The sequence below is a fragment of the Phascolarctos cinereus genome, unplaced genomic scaffold (assembly GCF_003287225.1).
Source record: "Phascolarctos cinereus isolate Bilbo 61053 unplaced genomic scaffold, phaCin_HiC Scaffold_9;HRSCAF=440, whole genome shotgun sequence".
Taxonomy (NCBI): domain Eukaryota; kingdom Metazoa; phylum Chordata; class Mammalia; order Diprotodontia; family Phascolarctidae; genus Phascolarctos; species Phascolarctos cinereus.
The window spans coordinates 188,214,096-188,227,578 of record NW_027556402.1 but is presented as its reverse complement, the minus strand read 5'-3'; the positions used below and the strand labels follow the sequence as shown (position 1 = coordinate 188,227,578).

The 13,483-nt window shown below is 38.2% G+C and overlaps 1 protein-coding gene across 1 annotated transcript in view; it reads left to right on the top strand.

Annotated features, from left to right (window-relative positions):
- Positions 1-788: 788 nt before the first annotated feature.
- The window catches only part of STX18 (syntaxin 18), a 132,488-nt gene continuing 119,793 nt past the window's right edge, over positions 789-13,483 (top strand). Inside the window, exon 1 of the mRNA XM_020992090.2 lies at positions 789-1,035. Coding sequence (XP_020847749.1) covers positions 868-1,035 — 168 coding nt within the window. The 5' untranslated portion in view covers positions 789-867. The remainder of the gene's footprint in view (positions 1,036-13,483) is intronic.

The window sequence follows — 13,483 nt, the reverse complement described above, 5'->3', positions numbered from 1 at the left end:
ACTTCGGGCAGGTTCCATAACCTCTGTGGACTTATGTTTCTTCCTTTGTAGAATAGAGGTCTGGTCTAGTTGACTTTTACGATCTCGTCATTCAACCTCTCTGGGCCTCAGTTTCCTCATCTGTAAAAAAGGGGGGGGGGAATGGGCTAGATCAGGCGTTCTTAACCTGGTGTTCAAAGACCCCTTAGATTTCAGAGGGATATATGAACATGGATGGGGCGAAAAAATAACATTTTTATTTTCACTAAATTTTCACTGAAATTTAGCATTTCTTTTAGTTATTTAAAAACGTTACGGAAGTCAGCCTAAGCATTTACTAAGCGCCTACCATCCCTGCCCTCAGGGAGCTCCCGGTCTGCCCAAGGGACTCAGGGTCCTTTTAGAAGACCTAAGGGCCACGTCGGCTCTGCATCTTAGCTCCATCATCGCTCTGTCTCATCCAATTTGTGTGGACTCGAAGCTTGTCTGGACCACTAATTAGCCACGTTCCCTTCCCGGGCCTCAGTTTACCAATCTCTAAGGGGTAACCAATCTCTGCCAACCTTTCCAGCCCCTCCCCGCCGCGGCTTGCCTCCCTCCCTCCCGCCAGCCTCAAGACTCGGGATTCCCAGCCTAGCGGACGCAGGGAACGCGGATATCCGCGGGCGGGTGGCGTGCGCGCTCCCGAGGGGAGGGGAGGGACGGGGAAGGAAGAGCGTTTCCCGGGAGCGTGCAGGCTGCCTCGCTACTTCCGGCGGCTGGGCCGGGCGCGGAACCTCGGTTGCCTGACACCAGTTGCCGGGGGAGGGTCGGGTTGGAGGGACGGAGCCCCTTCTGTCTCCGTAGTGGGCGGGGCCGGGCGGACACGGTGGCGGGGAAGACGGAGCCATGGCGGTGGATATCACGCTGCTGTTCCGGGCCAGTGTGAAGACTGTGAAGACCCGGAACAAGGCCCTGGGGGTGGCGGTCGGAGGCGGCTCGGACGGCGCCCGGGATGAGCTGTTTCGCAGGAGCCCCCGCCCCAAAGGGGACTTTTCCAGCCGGGCCCGGGAAGTGGTGAGTGAGTTGCCAGGGCAACGGAGAAGAGGGAGGGGGCCCGGCTGTGTGAGCCGCGTTGGGTAGTGGGGCTCATGGGCTTCTCTCTGTTACCCTCCTGCTGTCAAAGTCAGTGAAACCTCTTGGGACTCAGTTTGCCTCATCTGTGGAATGACACGGCTGTACTCGATGATCACTATGGTCCCCCCCCCCCCCGGCTGGCACTTAACTTACTGCATGTTTGTGGATTGATTGATTAGCCCAGGCATGTTTTCCTACCTACTCTGGGGACCCGGGGCAAGACATTTAACCTTTCTGGGCCTACGTTCTATGAGACGAGTTCTCATCTGTAGAAGGAGGATGACACAATGTTTGCATTGCTTGCCTTCAGGGGCTGTTGTGGGGAAGGCCCTTTGTAAACCTTGAGGTGCCAAAGAAGTATTAATTGTTAATAACCATAACTACTCAACATTTATGTTTTGCTTTAAAGATTTGCAAAACATTTTACATACGTTTTGTTTTATCCTTACAACCACCCTGGGAGGTATGTTATCCCCATTTTACAGATGGGGCACGGAGAGGCTAAGTGGTTTCCTCACAGGAAGTGGACTTCCTGATTCCAGGTTCAGCGGTGTATCCACCGTACCGCCTAGATACTTCCACAAGGGAATCTCAAAGACCCTTCCAATACTGGCATCATATGAATCAGAGTGTAAGATGGTGGTAGATGAATGGGGGAAAGGGACTTCTGTCCCTATACCAGGTGGAGGGAGGATACTTCACCAGAGACAGGGTGGGCATTTTCAGGTATTAGAATGATTGTCATGTGAAAGAGAGATTAGACTTAACTAATTAGTCATAACTTAGATGGATGAGTACAGGTTGCTGAGGGGCAGGCTTTGGCTCCATGTAAGGAAATAGTTCTTTAAAATATTGTCTCTGACGTGCACCATCCCTGTGACCTTGGGCAGGTAACTTCGCTTACTTGGGCTTCAGTTTCTTTAATGAGAAGGCTTGGCTAGATGGCTTCTGAGGGCCCTCCCAGCAGTAGTGGGATTTATAATGCTGTAACCCTAATTAAAGGTGAAATGGGCTTCCCGTTTACTGGAGGTCTTAAAGCAGAGGCTTAGATGCTTACCTTTTGGGGATATTAGAAAGAGAGTTCTCTCTGGAATAGGTTGAACTAGATAAGTGTCCTCCATTTTTTTTTATTGTGCATCCTTACAAAAATGTTTTTAAACAAATATCTCCCAATATGTGTATTATATTTATTTATAAATTCATAAATGCCTGCTATGTACCAGGCACTATGCTGAGCACTGGGAATATGAACCATTCCTGCTCTTGATTAATTCACAGTCTAATAGGGTTGAAAACATGCATGTACAGTATGTACAGACAAGATCTCTCCAGGATGAATTATGAGTAGTCCCAGAGGGAAGGCACTAGGATTAAGGAGGACTGGTAGAGGCTTTTGCAGACGGTGTAACTTTAGCTGAAACTTGAAGGAAGTTTTCTAGGTATGAGGCACAGCCAGTGAAAATACTTGGAGTTGAGAAATGGAGTGTCGCAAGGAAGAAATACCAAGGAGGTCAGTTTCACTGGATCACAGAGTACATGGAGTTTTTTATATTTAATCTTAGGGGTGAGAGGGAACCATTGGAATTTGTTGATCAGGGAAGGGGTGACATTGGCATACCTATGCTTTAGGAAGATCACTTTGACAGCTGAGGATGGAATGGAGTAGGGAGAAAATTGTGGCAGGAAGACCAAGCAGCAGGCTGTTGTAATAGTCAAGGTGATAAAGGCTTACACCGGGTTGTAGCAATGTCAGAGATGTTACAAAAGTAAAAAAATCAAGGCTTTTGCCCAGATTGGAAAACTTTTGCACAAACAAAATGAATGCACCTAGGCTATGAAGGGAAATGATATATATACTCTTCTTTGTATATGTGTGTGTGTGTATGTATGTATGTATGTGTGTAGTTTTGTTTACATATCTTGGATACTAAATGCTTATTACAGAAATTTGATACAAAAGTTTTTTTCTCATTTGATCACTTTGCTTTGTATACTAGGTGCATTAATTTTTCTGTGCAAAAACTGTCTCATCTGTTGTTTTTTCATTCAGAGTCCTTCATAACTTAACCCTATCTGTCTAGTCTTCTTCCATCTTGCTCTTTGATCCAGTGACACTGGCCTCCTGGCTGTTACATGAACAAGACACTTCATCTCTCAGCTCCAGGCATTCTCTCTGGCTGTCCCTCATACCTGGAACACTCTCTTCCTCTGCTCAGACTACTGACCTCCCTGGCTTCCTTGAAGTCCCAAGTAAAATCCCACTTTCTAGAGGAAATCTTTCCTAAATCCTCTTAATTTTATACCTTCCCTCTGTTGATTATTTCCTCTTTATCATGTACGTAGCTTGCTATATATTTGTTTTCATGTTGTCTTCCCCTTTAGATTTTAAGCTTCTTGAGGACAGGGACTGTCTTTTGCCTCTTTTTGTATCCCTGTGCTTAGCAAAGTGTCTTGCACATAATAAATGCATAATAAATGTTTATTCATTGATCAGTTGAAAGGCAAATCAAAATAAACCTGTAGTGTTATTTCACAGATTTGAAAAGATAACCAAAAAATAGCAATACTCATTGTTGGAGGAGTTATGGAATAATAATAGGCACGCTATTAATAATAGTAATTATAGACACACTAATACATTGGTGGAGCTGTGAGATGGTACAGCCATTTTGGAAAGTAGTTTGGAATTATGCAAGTAAAGGGACTAAGATGTCTATACTCTTTGGAGCAGAGACTTTATTACGGAATTGATATCCCAAAGAACCTATCAATAAGAAAAAAGTTCCCACACACGCCAAAATATTTATAGCAGCACTTTTTGTGATAGCAAAGAATTGGAAACACAGTAGATGCCCATTACTTGGGCCATGGCTAAACAAATTGTGGTACACAAATGTAAAGGAATGTTACTGTGCTATTAGAAATTATGTCTATAATGTATACAGAGAAGCATGGAAACATCTACAGGAACTGAGGCAGAGTAAAGTTAGCAGAGCCAAGAAAACAATATACACAATAACTACTACAATGTAAATGGAAAGAACGACACACCAAAAAATCAACAGTAAATATAACAGAATTCTAAAGATACCAAGTGTAACCCAAATGAAGAGCTATGAGAAGACAGCTCCCACCCACCCTTTAGTGGAGGGTCCACAGGTGTTATACGTTGCACATGTTTTTGAACTTTTTCAATGTATTGATCAGTTGCACTGGTATTTTTTCCTCTTTGAAAAAATGTTGGTTGTTTGAGATTGGCTCTCTAGGAGGGGGACAGGGAATGATACTGAGGATGGCTATGATGATGTAAGAAACAGAAGACATCAACAAAAACCTATTTTTAAAAAGACATCTGTGGAATATCCAGTTTGAGATGTCCAGTAGGCAGTTGCATGCAAGATCAAAGCTTATCATAAAGGTTAGGACTGGATAAATAGATTGAGAATCATTGGCATAGAGATAATAATTGAATCTATGGGAATTGATGAGATCACCAAGTGAAATAGTGTATCTGTAGAGAGAAGTTACAACTAGGTGATGAAGGTCTGAACTAGGGTGGTGTCATGAGAGTAGAGGGGAGACAGATGGTAGAGATGTAGACATGGACTTGATAATCTCTCGCAACTGATTGGAGAAGTAAAGTGATAGAGAGTGAGAAGGTGACGCCAAGGTTGTGAAGCTGGGTGACTGGAGGGATGTAGGTTTCCCTCCATACTAATAAGGAAGTTTGGTACAGGAATAAGTTTGAGAGGGAAAATAAAGTAATGACATCTGCATCTATCCACATTTGGTAATCTCATGAAACTCATTCTACTTTACCCAGAACTGAAAGGAGGGAGGCAGGGCTTCCACTGCATTCCTCCCTAGGTGGGCAAAGGGATGCCTGCTATAAGGTGATATGGGAGGAGTAGGGTGGTTATATTGGGAAGATAGACTTTCCCAATGGCATCTGCATAGATTCTGCTGGGGTGCCCAGTTACCAGGTTATAACTACCCTGGGACCAAGCCCTGGCTCAGAAGGGGATGAAGTTTGGAGAGGTTGCACAGGTATTGGAGGGGTGAAGTGGGGAGAATTGGCTTATCGTGAGGGCAGGGACTATCTTTTACCTTTACTTGTATCCCAGGCACTTTACGCAGTGTTAAGACATAGTAGGCACTTAATGTTTATTGACTGACTGTTTTTTCTGTTTCTGCAACATATCTCACATATGTCCTTTCTTCTCCAGGAATAGAACCTTAGTTCTGTCCCTCATGTTTATTGACTGACTGTTTTTTCTATTTCTGCAACATATCTCACATATGTCCTTTCTTCTCCAGGAATGGAACCTTAGTTCTGTCCCTCTTCAGCTCTCCCCTGGACCAATAGTATCAAACTCTAGTAGAAACAGATCCCTACCTGCAGCATATTTACTTAGAAAATCACCGATTAACATATTTGTGTTGTATTGCATTTTTATTTATTTTGTTAAAAGGACAAACTGAAATATTTTAATCTGGTTTTCGGGGCACCTAGCAGGGCCGAATTTGACACATCTGCCCTAGACTATTGATTGCCTACTATTTGATTTTTCCCAAGCCAATTCATCTTGTATGTAACTGTGAAAGTGATTTTCCTAAAGCATAGTTGATCATATTACTCTGCTTCTCAATAAACTTTTTGTTCCTTTTTGCCTTTAGGATCAAATATAAACTCTGATATTTAAGTCTCTTTACAACCTTACCCTTCCCACCTTTCTAGTCTCCCTGTGTCATACTTTACAATCCAGGCTTACTTGCTGTTCCATACACATACTACTTTCTCTTGTCTCTGTGCTTTTCATGGGTGGGGAACCACATCTGGCCCTTTAGGTCCTCAAGTGAGGCCCTTTGAGCAAACTTCACTGAACAAATCCCCTTAATAAAAGGATTTGTTCTGTAAAACTTGGACTCAGTCAAAAGGCCGAGCCCAAGGACCTAGAATGCCACATGTGGCCTCAAGGCTTCAGGCGCCCCCCCCCTTGTAGATTATAAACTCTTTGAAGACTGGGAATAGTTTTGTTTTTCTTTGTACTTCCAGTGCTTAGCACGTTGCCTGGCCCATAAAAGGTGCTTAATAAATGTTTGTTTACTTGGCTATCTTTCTTTGCCAAGAATTTACTCCCTCCTCATGAAGCCTCTTGAAATCCGTTATTTCTTGTAAGACTCGGTTCAAGTATTGTTTTCTTTCTTTCCTTTTTTTCCAGTAAATTTTTATTAATGTGTTTTGTTTTGAGTGGCATAGTGGATAGAGTACTATATTGGAGTCGAGAAGTCCGGAGTCCAAGTCTTGCCTCAGACACTTAATAGTGTTATGACCCTGGGCAAGGTACTTAACCTTTATCTGTCTTAGTTCTTCATCTATAAAATGATTTTAATGTTAGCACCTACCTCCCAGGGTTGTGAAGATGAAATGAGATAATATTTGCTAAGCCCTATGAAAACCTTAAAGCGATACATAAACACTAGTTGTTGTTGTGATTATCATCATTATTGTTATTATTATTATTACACTTCTTACATTTTCCCTGGAATGACTCCTTATTTACCCTCTTGGACAGCCATCCTTATACAATAAGGAGTATTAAAAAAATTTATTGATATCTTTTGTTTATGACTAATGATATTGATCTATAGTTCTCCTTTGCTTTCTTATTCCGTGATTTAGGTGTTAGGACAGTATTTTGCCCATAAAAATAGTTTGATAGAATGCTTTCCTTCTGAATTTTTGGAATAATTTGTGAAGTATTGGTATTAATTATCTTTTAAATAGTTGACAGAATTCTCTTGTAAAACCAAGAGGATCAGGATTTTTTTTCTTAGACAGTTCCTTTACAACTGGTTCTCTTTCCTTTTTAGAGATTGAATTATTTAAGGTCTCTATTTGGTTCTCTCTTAGTTTGATTATTTTCTGTTTTTGAAGGTAATTCTGTTTTATGTTCTCTGTTTTGTTCCCATATATTATGGGTAATAGTTCTGATCATTATTTTTATTTCTTCTTATTTGATTGTCATTTCAACTTTTTCATTCATTATTTGTTAATTTGGTTTTCTTCTCTCTTTGTAATGAAGTTGATTAAAGGTTTATCAATTTTGTTGGTTTTTTTCCTGAGAACCAGCTTTTAGTTTGATCATTTCTGTAATCATTTTGGTTTCCAATTTGTTTCTCCTTCATTTTTCACTATCTTCATTTGTGCTTATTTTGGAATTGACTATTCAGTTTCTAATTTTTTGAAATGCGTATTTACTTCTCCTTTTCTATTTTATTGATGTATGTTTGTTAAGGATGTAATTTTTCTCCTGAAGATTGTTTTTGCTATATCCTAGAAATTTTGGTATTTTATTTTATTATTATTGTCTTAATTATAATTATTGTTTCTATGATTTATTCTTTGAACCATCCATTTGTGATTTCTTTGTTGTTTCCATTTGTGTCTATATCTTTTGTTTGTACTTCCTGAACTGATTACTGTTTTTATTGGATTGTGTTCTATAAAAGATATATTTAGTATTTCTGCCTTTTTATATTTGTTTGCAGTATCTCTGTGCCCTGATATAGTCATTTTTTTTGGAGGGGGGGGAGGCCTAGGCAATGGGGTTAAGTTAATTGCCCAGGGTCACACAGCTAGCAAGTGTCGAGTATCTGAGGCTGGATTTGAACTCAGGTCCTCCTGATTCCACAATGGGTGCTCCATCTACTGCACCACCTAGCTGCCCCATATAGTCATTTTTTTAAAAGTTTCATATGATGCTGAGTATTCTTTAATAGTCCCGTTCAGAAGATACCATAAGTGTTTTAGCTTTAATTTATGCAGCAATTTGTTTAGTTCTATATTTTCCCTTTTTTAAAAATCTTCCTGTTAAATTTGTCCAACTCTGAGAGAGGGATATTAAAGTTTCTTGTTATTATTGTGTTACTATCTATATCTTTTTGCAATTCAGTTAATTTTTCTTTATGAATTTAGATGATGGGGCATTTGGAGTACATATTTCGTATTGTTATTGGTTTGTTATCTATTGTTCTTTTCAGCATAGTGTAATTTCCTTGTATTTTGGATTCACCTGATACATAGTAAATTTTGTTCTAGCCCCTTATTTTAATTCTGTGTGTCTCTGCTTTTTATATGTGTTTCTTATAAGCAACGGATTCTAGTTTTTTTAATCCAGTCTGTTACTTTCTTTCATTTTATTGGATTGTTTAATCCACTCATATTTAAAGTTAATGAATTAAGTTCATGTTTTACTCCATTTGTGTTTCTAGTATTTTTTTTCTGAATGACAAGTTTTTTTTTCCCCCTTCCCCTTTTAAAACAGAATTTTTTCCCTATGATTATTTTTCCTTCATCTATTTTAAGACAAAATTGTTCCCACAGGCTCTCTTCCTCCCTGACTCAAACCCCAAACCCCTTGCTCTTGGGGTCTGTGTCCCCTTTCCTTATTTTTGAAGTTTTACTCATTGATTAATTCTTTTTTCTTCCTTTTATATGGTTACATAATTTTTCACTTTTTTTGTGTTTTCCTTTTTTCCCCTCTCAGTTAAGTGGTTAATTCAAAATCACTTCTCTCCTCCAACTTCTTTTTCTGTTAGTTTACTTTTCACTTTTTTGTAGAAAAGATTTTTTATATCTTGTTCCCTTCTTTACTGTAATTCTCTTCCTTTTCTGTCCATTCTTTGATCCATCATCTTTATACTTATTCCTTTTTTAATCTGTTTATGTGTTCCTCATGGAATTAAGTCTTCTAAAGTAACAGTTTTGAATCCTCTTTTCTAAAAATTTCTGATTTTATTGGACTTTAGTAATACTGAAAGAACATCCATTGCTACTATCCTGTATCCCCACTCTTCCATCTCTACAAAATCTTTATGAGGCATCTGTATGTGAATTGAGGACATCCTCAATGTGAGGCTTAGTAGTGAACAACCAGGCTTATGGAGGTGGTATCAACAGTGGCCTCTCTCATAGGATCATAGATTTAGAGCTGGAAAAGCTCTCAGAACTGTTGACTCTGAATTTCTTTTTAGCAGATTGAGGCCCAGAAAGGTTCAGTGACTTGCCTGAGGTCACATAAGTCAACATTTACAGAGGTGATATTTTAACCCAGACCATTTTACTCTAAATCCAGTGCTCTTTCTTTGACAGTTTCTAAATTGACTGAAACATGTTTACAATAAATAAATCTCATGGTGGTTGTTTTTTTAATTATGAAAAAGAATTTTATTTGGTAGAGGAAGCTGCCACCTTTATAGTTTTTTTCCAACAGTCTTCCATCCATACATTGAAATCATTCAAGATTTTTTAAAAGGTGAAACAGTAGAAATAACCCTGTTAACAATCTTCTGATGATAAACTTTATATAGATGAGGTATAAAACAGACTTGCTAAAGGAGTTTCACCACTGTGATGGAGAAGGTCCAGCTCAGTGTCCGGGTCAAAGAGGGATTTTGTGTTTGGTGAGGCTCTTCAAATTTTTCTGTTTACAAATGGCATTTTATTTCTGTGACACAGAGGGCCGAAGGGAGTGAGAAAGTGTCTTCTGTGTGTGGGCATAATCTGCACAAAAAGAGGCTTGGAGAGAGGAGCTGGAATGTCACCTGGAGAGAAGAGCAAGTAGTGAGGTTGGGGTGGAATGTAGTGTGTGAAGGAGAACAGTGTGTATGAATATAGAGTCAGGTTGGGAAGGGCTTTAAAAGCCAAACAGATGTTATAATTAATTCTAGAGACAAAAGGGAGCCTCAGAAGCTTGTTGAGCAGGGGAATGACAAAGTCAGACTTAAGCTACAGTAATTGTTGTGTCCTCCTGCCTCTGCATATGCTATGCAGTGCAAGCTGAACAAGCGTCCTATGAAATTGTTTCTTGTGGCCTTTAGATACTCTTTAAAACTGACTCTAATAACTCCTTGATTTGCCTTTCCAAAGAAAACCTGTGAGGCATCCTTTCATTTAGTTACATCTTTTTGTCATTTTTTTTTTTTAGCAAGATTGTCAAGATGGATATAATTCAACTCTTTCAGTAGTCAGGCCCTGCTGTGGTCACTGGACAAGAATCTCACATTTAAAGTACTAGGAGCTGAGTTAATGTATATTAGCTGTCTAAAATGTATGTGGGTCTTAGCACCTCTGTCTCCTTTTCTGTTGCTCTGTTCTATCACTGCAGAAACAGAAGGGACAGTATTGGACTCAGGGTCGTTTTGTATTTTGCTTTGTTTCATGGGTTCCCATGGCCAAACAACTTGTTTATTTTACCTCCCCCCCAAAAAAAAAGTTGATATGTTTTTTTAATACTAAGTTAGACTAGCCCTCTAAAAACATAGTCTATTGCTGGGACTATACTTTATAAATTATCATTTAAAACTTTCTTGTTTGGTATTATCCCTGAATTTTGCCTGTTTGGGATGTATACTATAATTTACCTTTACATCTAGCATATGTGCTAGTTTGTCTCCAATGTTCTGGTGAAGAAAATGCCATTTTTGGGTAAAGGACATGACGGTAAGGAGATTGGCAGTAATGACATTTCATATTGTTATTAGGATGATAAGCTTAATATTTAACAATTAAAATTTTTTTTAATACTTTACATGTCATTGAAGAAGCAGTGCTCACTGAGCATATTTTTCTTTTGTCTTAGATTACAGCCATGAATCTTTCAGAGGATAAATTTAGAGTCAGCCGGAGCCCTCAGCCTCTTGTAGTTCAGTCTTTTTATTTTACAGATGACAAAACCAAGGCCTATGAAATTTAGTAAGTAACACATATAGTAAGTTGTAAAGCTGAGATTTGGACAGAGATACTTTGCCATCAAATCTAGTGCTCTATCCATTGGAAAATATAAACACCATTGATTTTCTAGCTCCAGATCTTTTTCTCTTTCTATACTACTGTGCTGAAAGCAAATTTCCATATATATATATATATGTACATATTTAGCACACACACATATATCTGTGAAACAGGAACATAACCTTAAACAATAACATAACCAATTAAATTTACATTTATGAGCTTTTAAACTTCTAAAAATCTGCTTCAGTATATAGTTATCTAGAAAAACATCACTTTCTCAGTTTCTGTTATCCGTCTCAGTGATCTTTATTCACTCATTTCTCAGCCTGTTTTTTTCTTGCATTGTATAGTCCTAGCAAAGGTCCTTACTGATTTGCTTCTGCTTTCGTCACTTCATGTTATTCTTTTTTCAAAACTATAATTAAACATTTTTTGATAATTTTTTAAAATCAATTTTTGGAGGCATATTTATTTCTCACATCACTGTACCTTCTCAATGACTGATTGTTACCACTTCTCACCCATAACAGAGGAGCACAGTTAAGGAAGCGCATCAACTGGGTCTTACAAAGGGCATCTGGTTTTTAAGCTATAGGCCACTACTTTTTTTGTCCTTTTTTTTTTGACTCAGCAAAACACACCTGGCCTTCCTTAAAAACCAATTCAGCAAAACCATCTAATACAGTAATTTTAGCTAGGATAACACATGCAGCTTATTGCTTTTGTATTACAGTTTCCTTTTGGAGGGGAGGGGCAATAAGGGTTAAGTGACTTGCCCAGAGTCACGCAGCTAGTAAGTGTCTGAGGCCGCATTTGAACTCAGATCCTCCGGACTCCAGGGCTGGTGCTCTATCCACTGAGCTACCCAGCTGCCCCATACTATGTGTTAGTGGAAAGGAAGTACATTTTAAACTGCAGTTATATAGAACCAATATTGGCCAGTATCTTTGACCTGAATTCTATTGTCTTTTAACATTGTCTGCACTTACATTATTAGAGACATTGTAGCTATTGTTCTTTTGATTTTGTTTTCTTTGCTGTGCCTTACTTCATACAGACCTTACCATATTTTTCTGATTTCTTCAGATTCACCATTCCTTATACTAGATGGCAGTTCTCTCACATTCAGAGACCATAATTTATTTTGAAAATTCTGGGCAGAGTTTTGTTGTTTTTGTTTTTGTTTTGTTTTTTACCTTTTTACTACTACGGGTAACATGACTGTGAAAATGTTGGCATATATGAGATATTCACAGATAATCACAGAAAGGTCTCACACATACCAGTATATTCAAAGGAACATTCTTGGTATTTCCTCTGCCGAAAAGTCCATCCTCTAGTCGTTTGTGATCTGGGTTTTATTGAGCATTATGCTTGTTTGCTTCTAGTCCTGCTTATCCTAGCCTATTCTATTGATTTACTTTTTTTTTTCCATTTAACTTATTCCAAATAATTTTGCACCATACTCCTTTATAATAGTTTGAGGTAGGGTAGTTTTGGGCTCCCTTTGTTTCTGCTTTCTTTTCCCCGTTATTTCCCTTGGAGTTCTCATCCTTTTGTTCTTTCACAAGGCTTTTCTTATTATTTTATGTAACTCTATAAAATATCTTCTTGATAGTTTAATCCATAATATAGCTTTCAATTTAGGTTCTGTCATTTTGATTTTGGTGTAGTTCTGATATGAACAATGATTATCTTTCTAGTTAATTAGGTATTAACTCCAGTTAATTTGTATATTTTATAAATTTTTTACAAGTATTTCCTATCTTTTCCTCCAGGCTTCTTTTTTAAAAGAAATATGCATTAGTAATGAGCTTGAGGACTCAACTTAGACCCTTAAGTCCTAGCTTATTCTACAATGTATAACTTGATTTGAAAATGTGGGAAACTATTATGGACATGGATAAAAGTAGTAAACAAAGTTAATGCCCTGTCACTTTTGTTTCAGTAGTTATATTTTTATTTTATTTATTTTATTTTATTTCTAGATTTTAAGTCATATAAACATCATCCCAGTTTGCTTTTGGTGGGTCTTTACCCAGATTTTCATGCTCTTGCAGTTATCCTAACCTCATCCTTGACTATGTGTCTCTAAAATCCCTTTTACTTATAAAATTCTCAGATTTTAAAAAAAGTGTTTAAAACAATGTGGCCTCCCTCCGCTCAGCAAAATATCTGTAAATTTCTGTGGATATTAATTAAAATCCATAGCAAATAAATGTAGATCTTAAATCTTAAAAGTATTAAGTTTAAGTTGACTTGAAAAGAGGTCATTTTCCCCCACAAAATAAAAATAAATAAAAGGAATAAAAGTATGTGCTAAATGCCCCTAAATAACCTGGGTAAGGAAATCTTTCAGTGTAATTGTAACTTAAAACTTATGGTACTTTTTTTTTTAACTTTTAGCTTCACAAAGTAAAAAAAAAAAGTAAACTACTCAAGATTGCCAGCTCTCGATTATTGACATCCCCACCTCTTTGGCCAAGGCTACATACACCTTTCATAGAATGGAACTGTCAGCAAAATTAGCTAACAATATTGAAGTCTTCATTTTACAGTGGTATGCAGTTTTCTGTCCTCCTTTATATC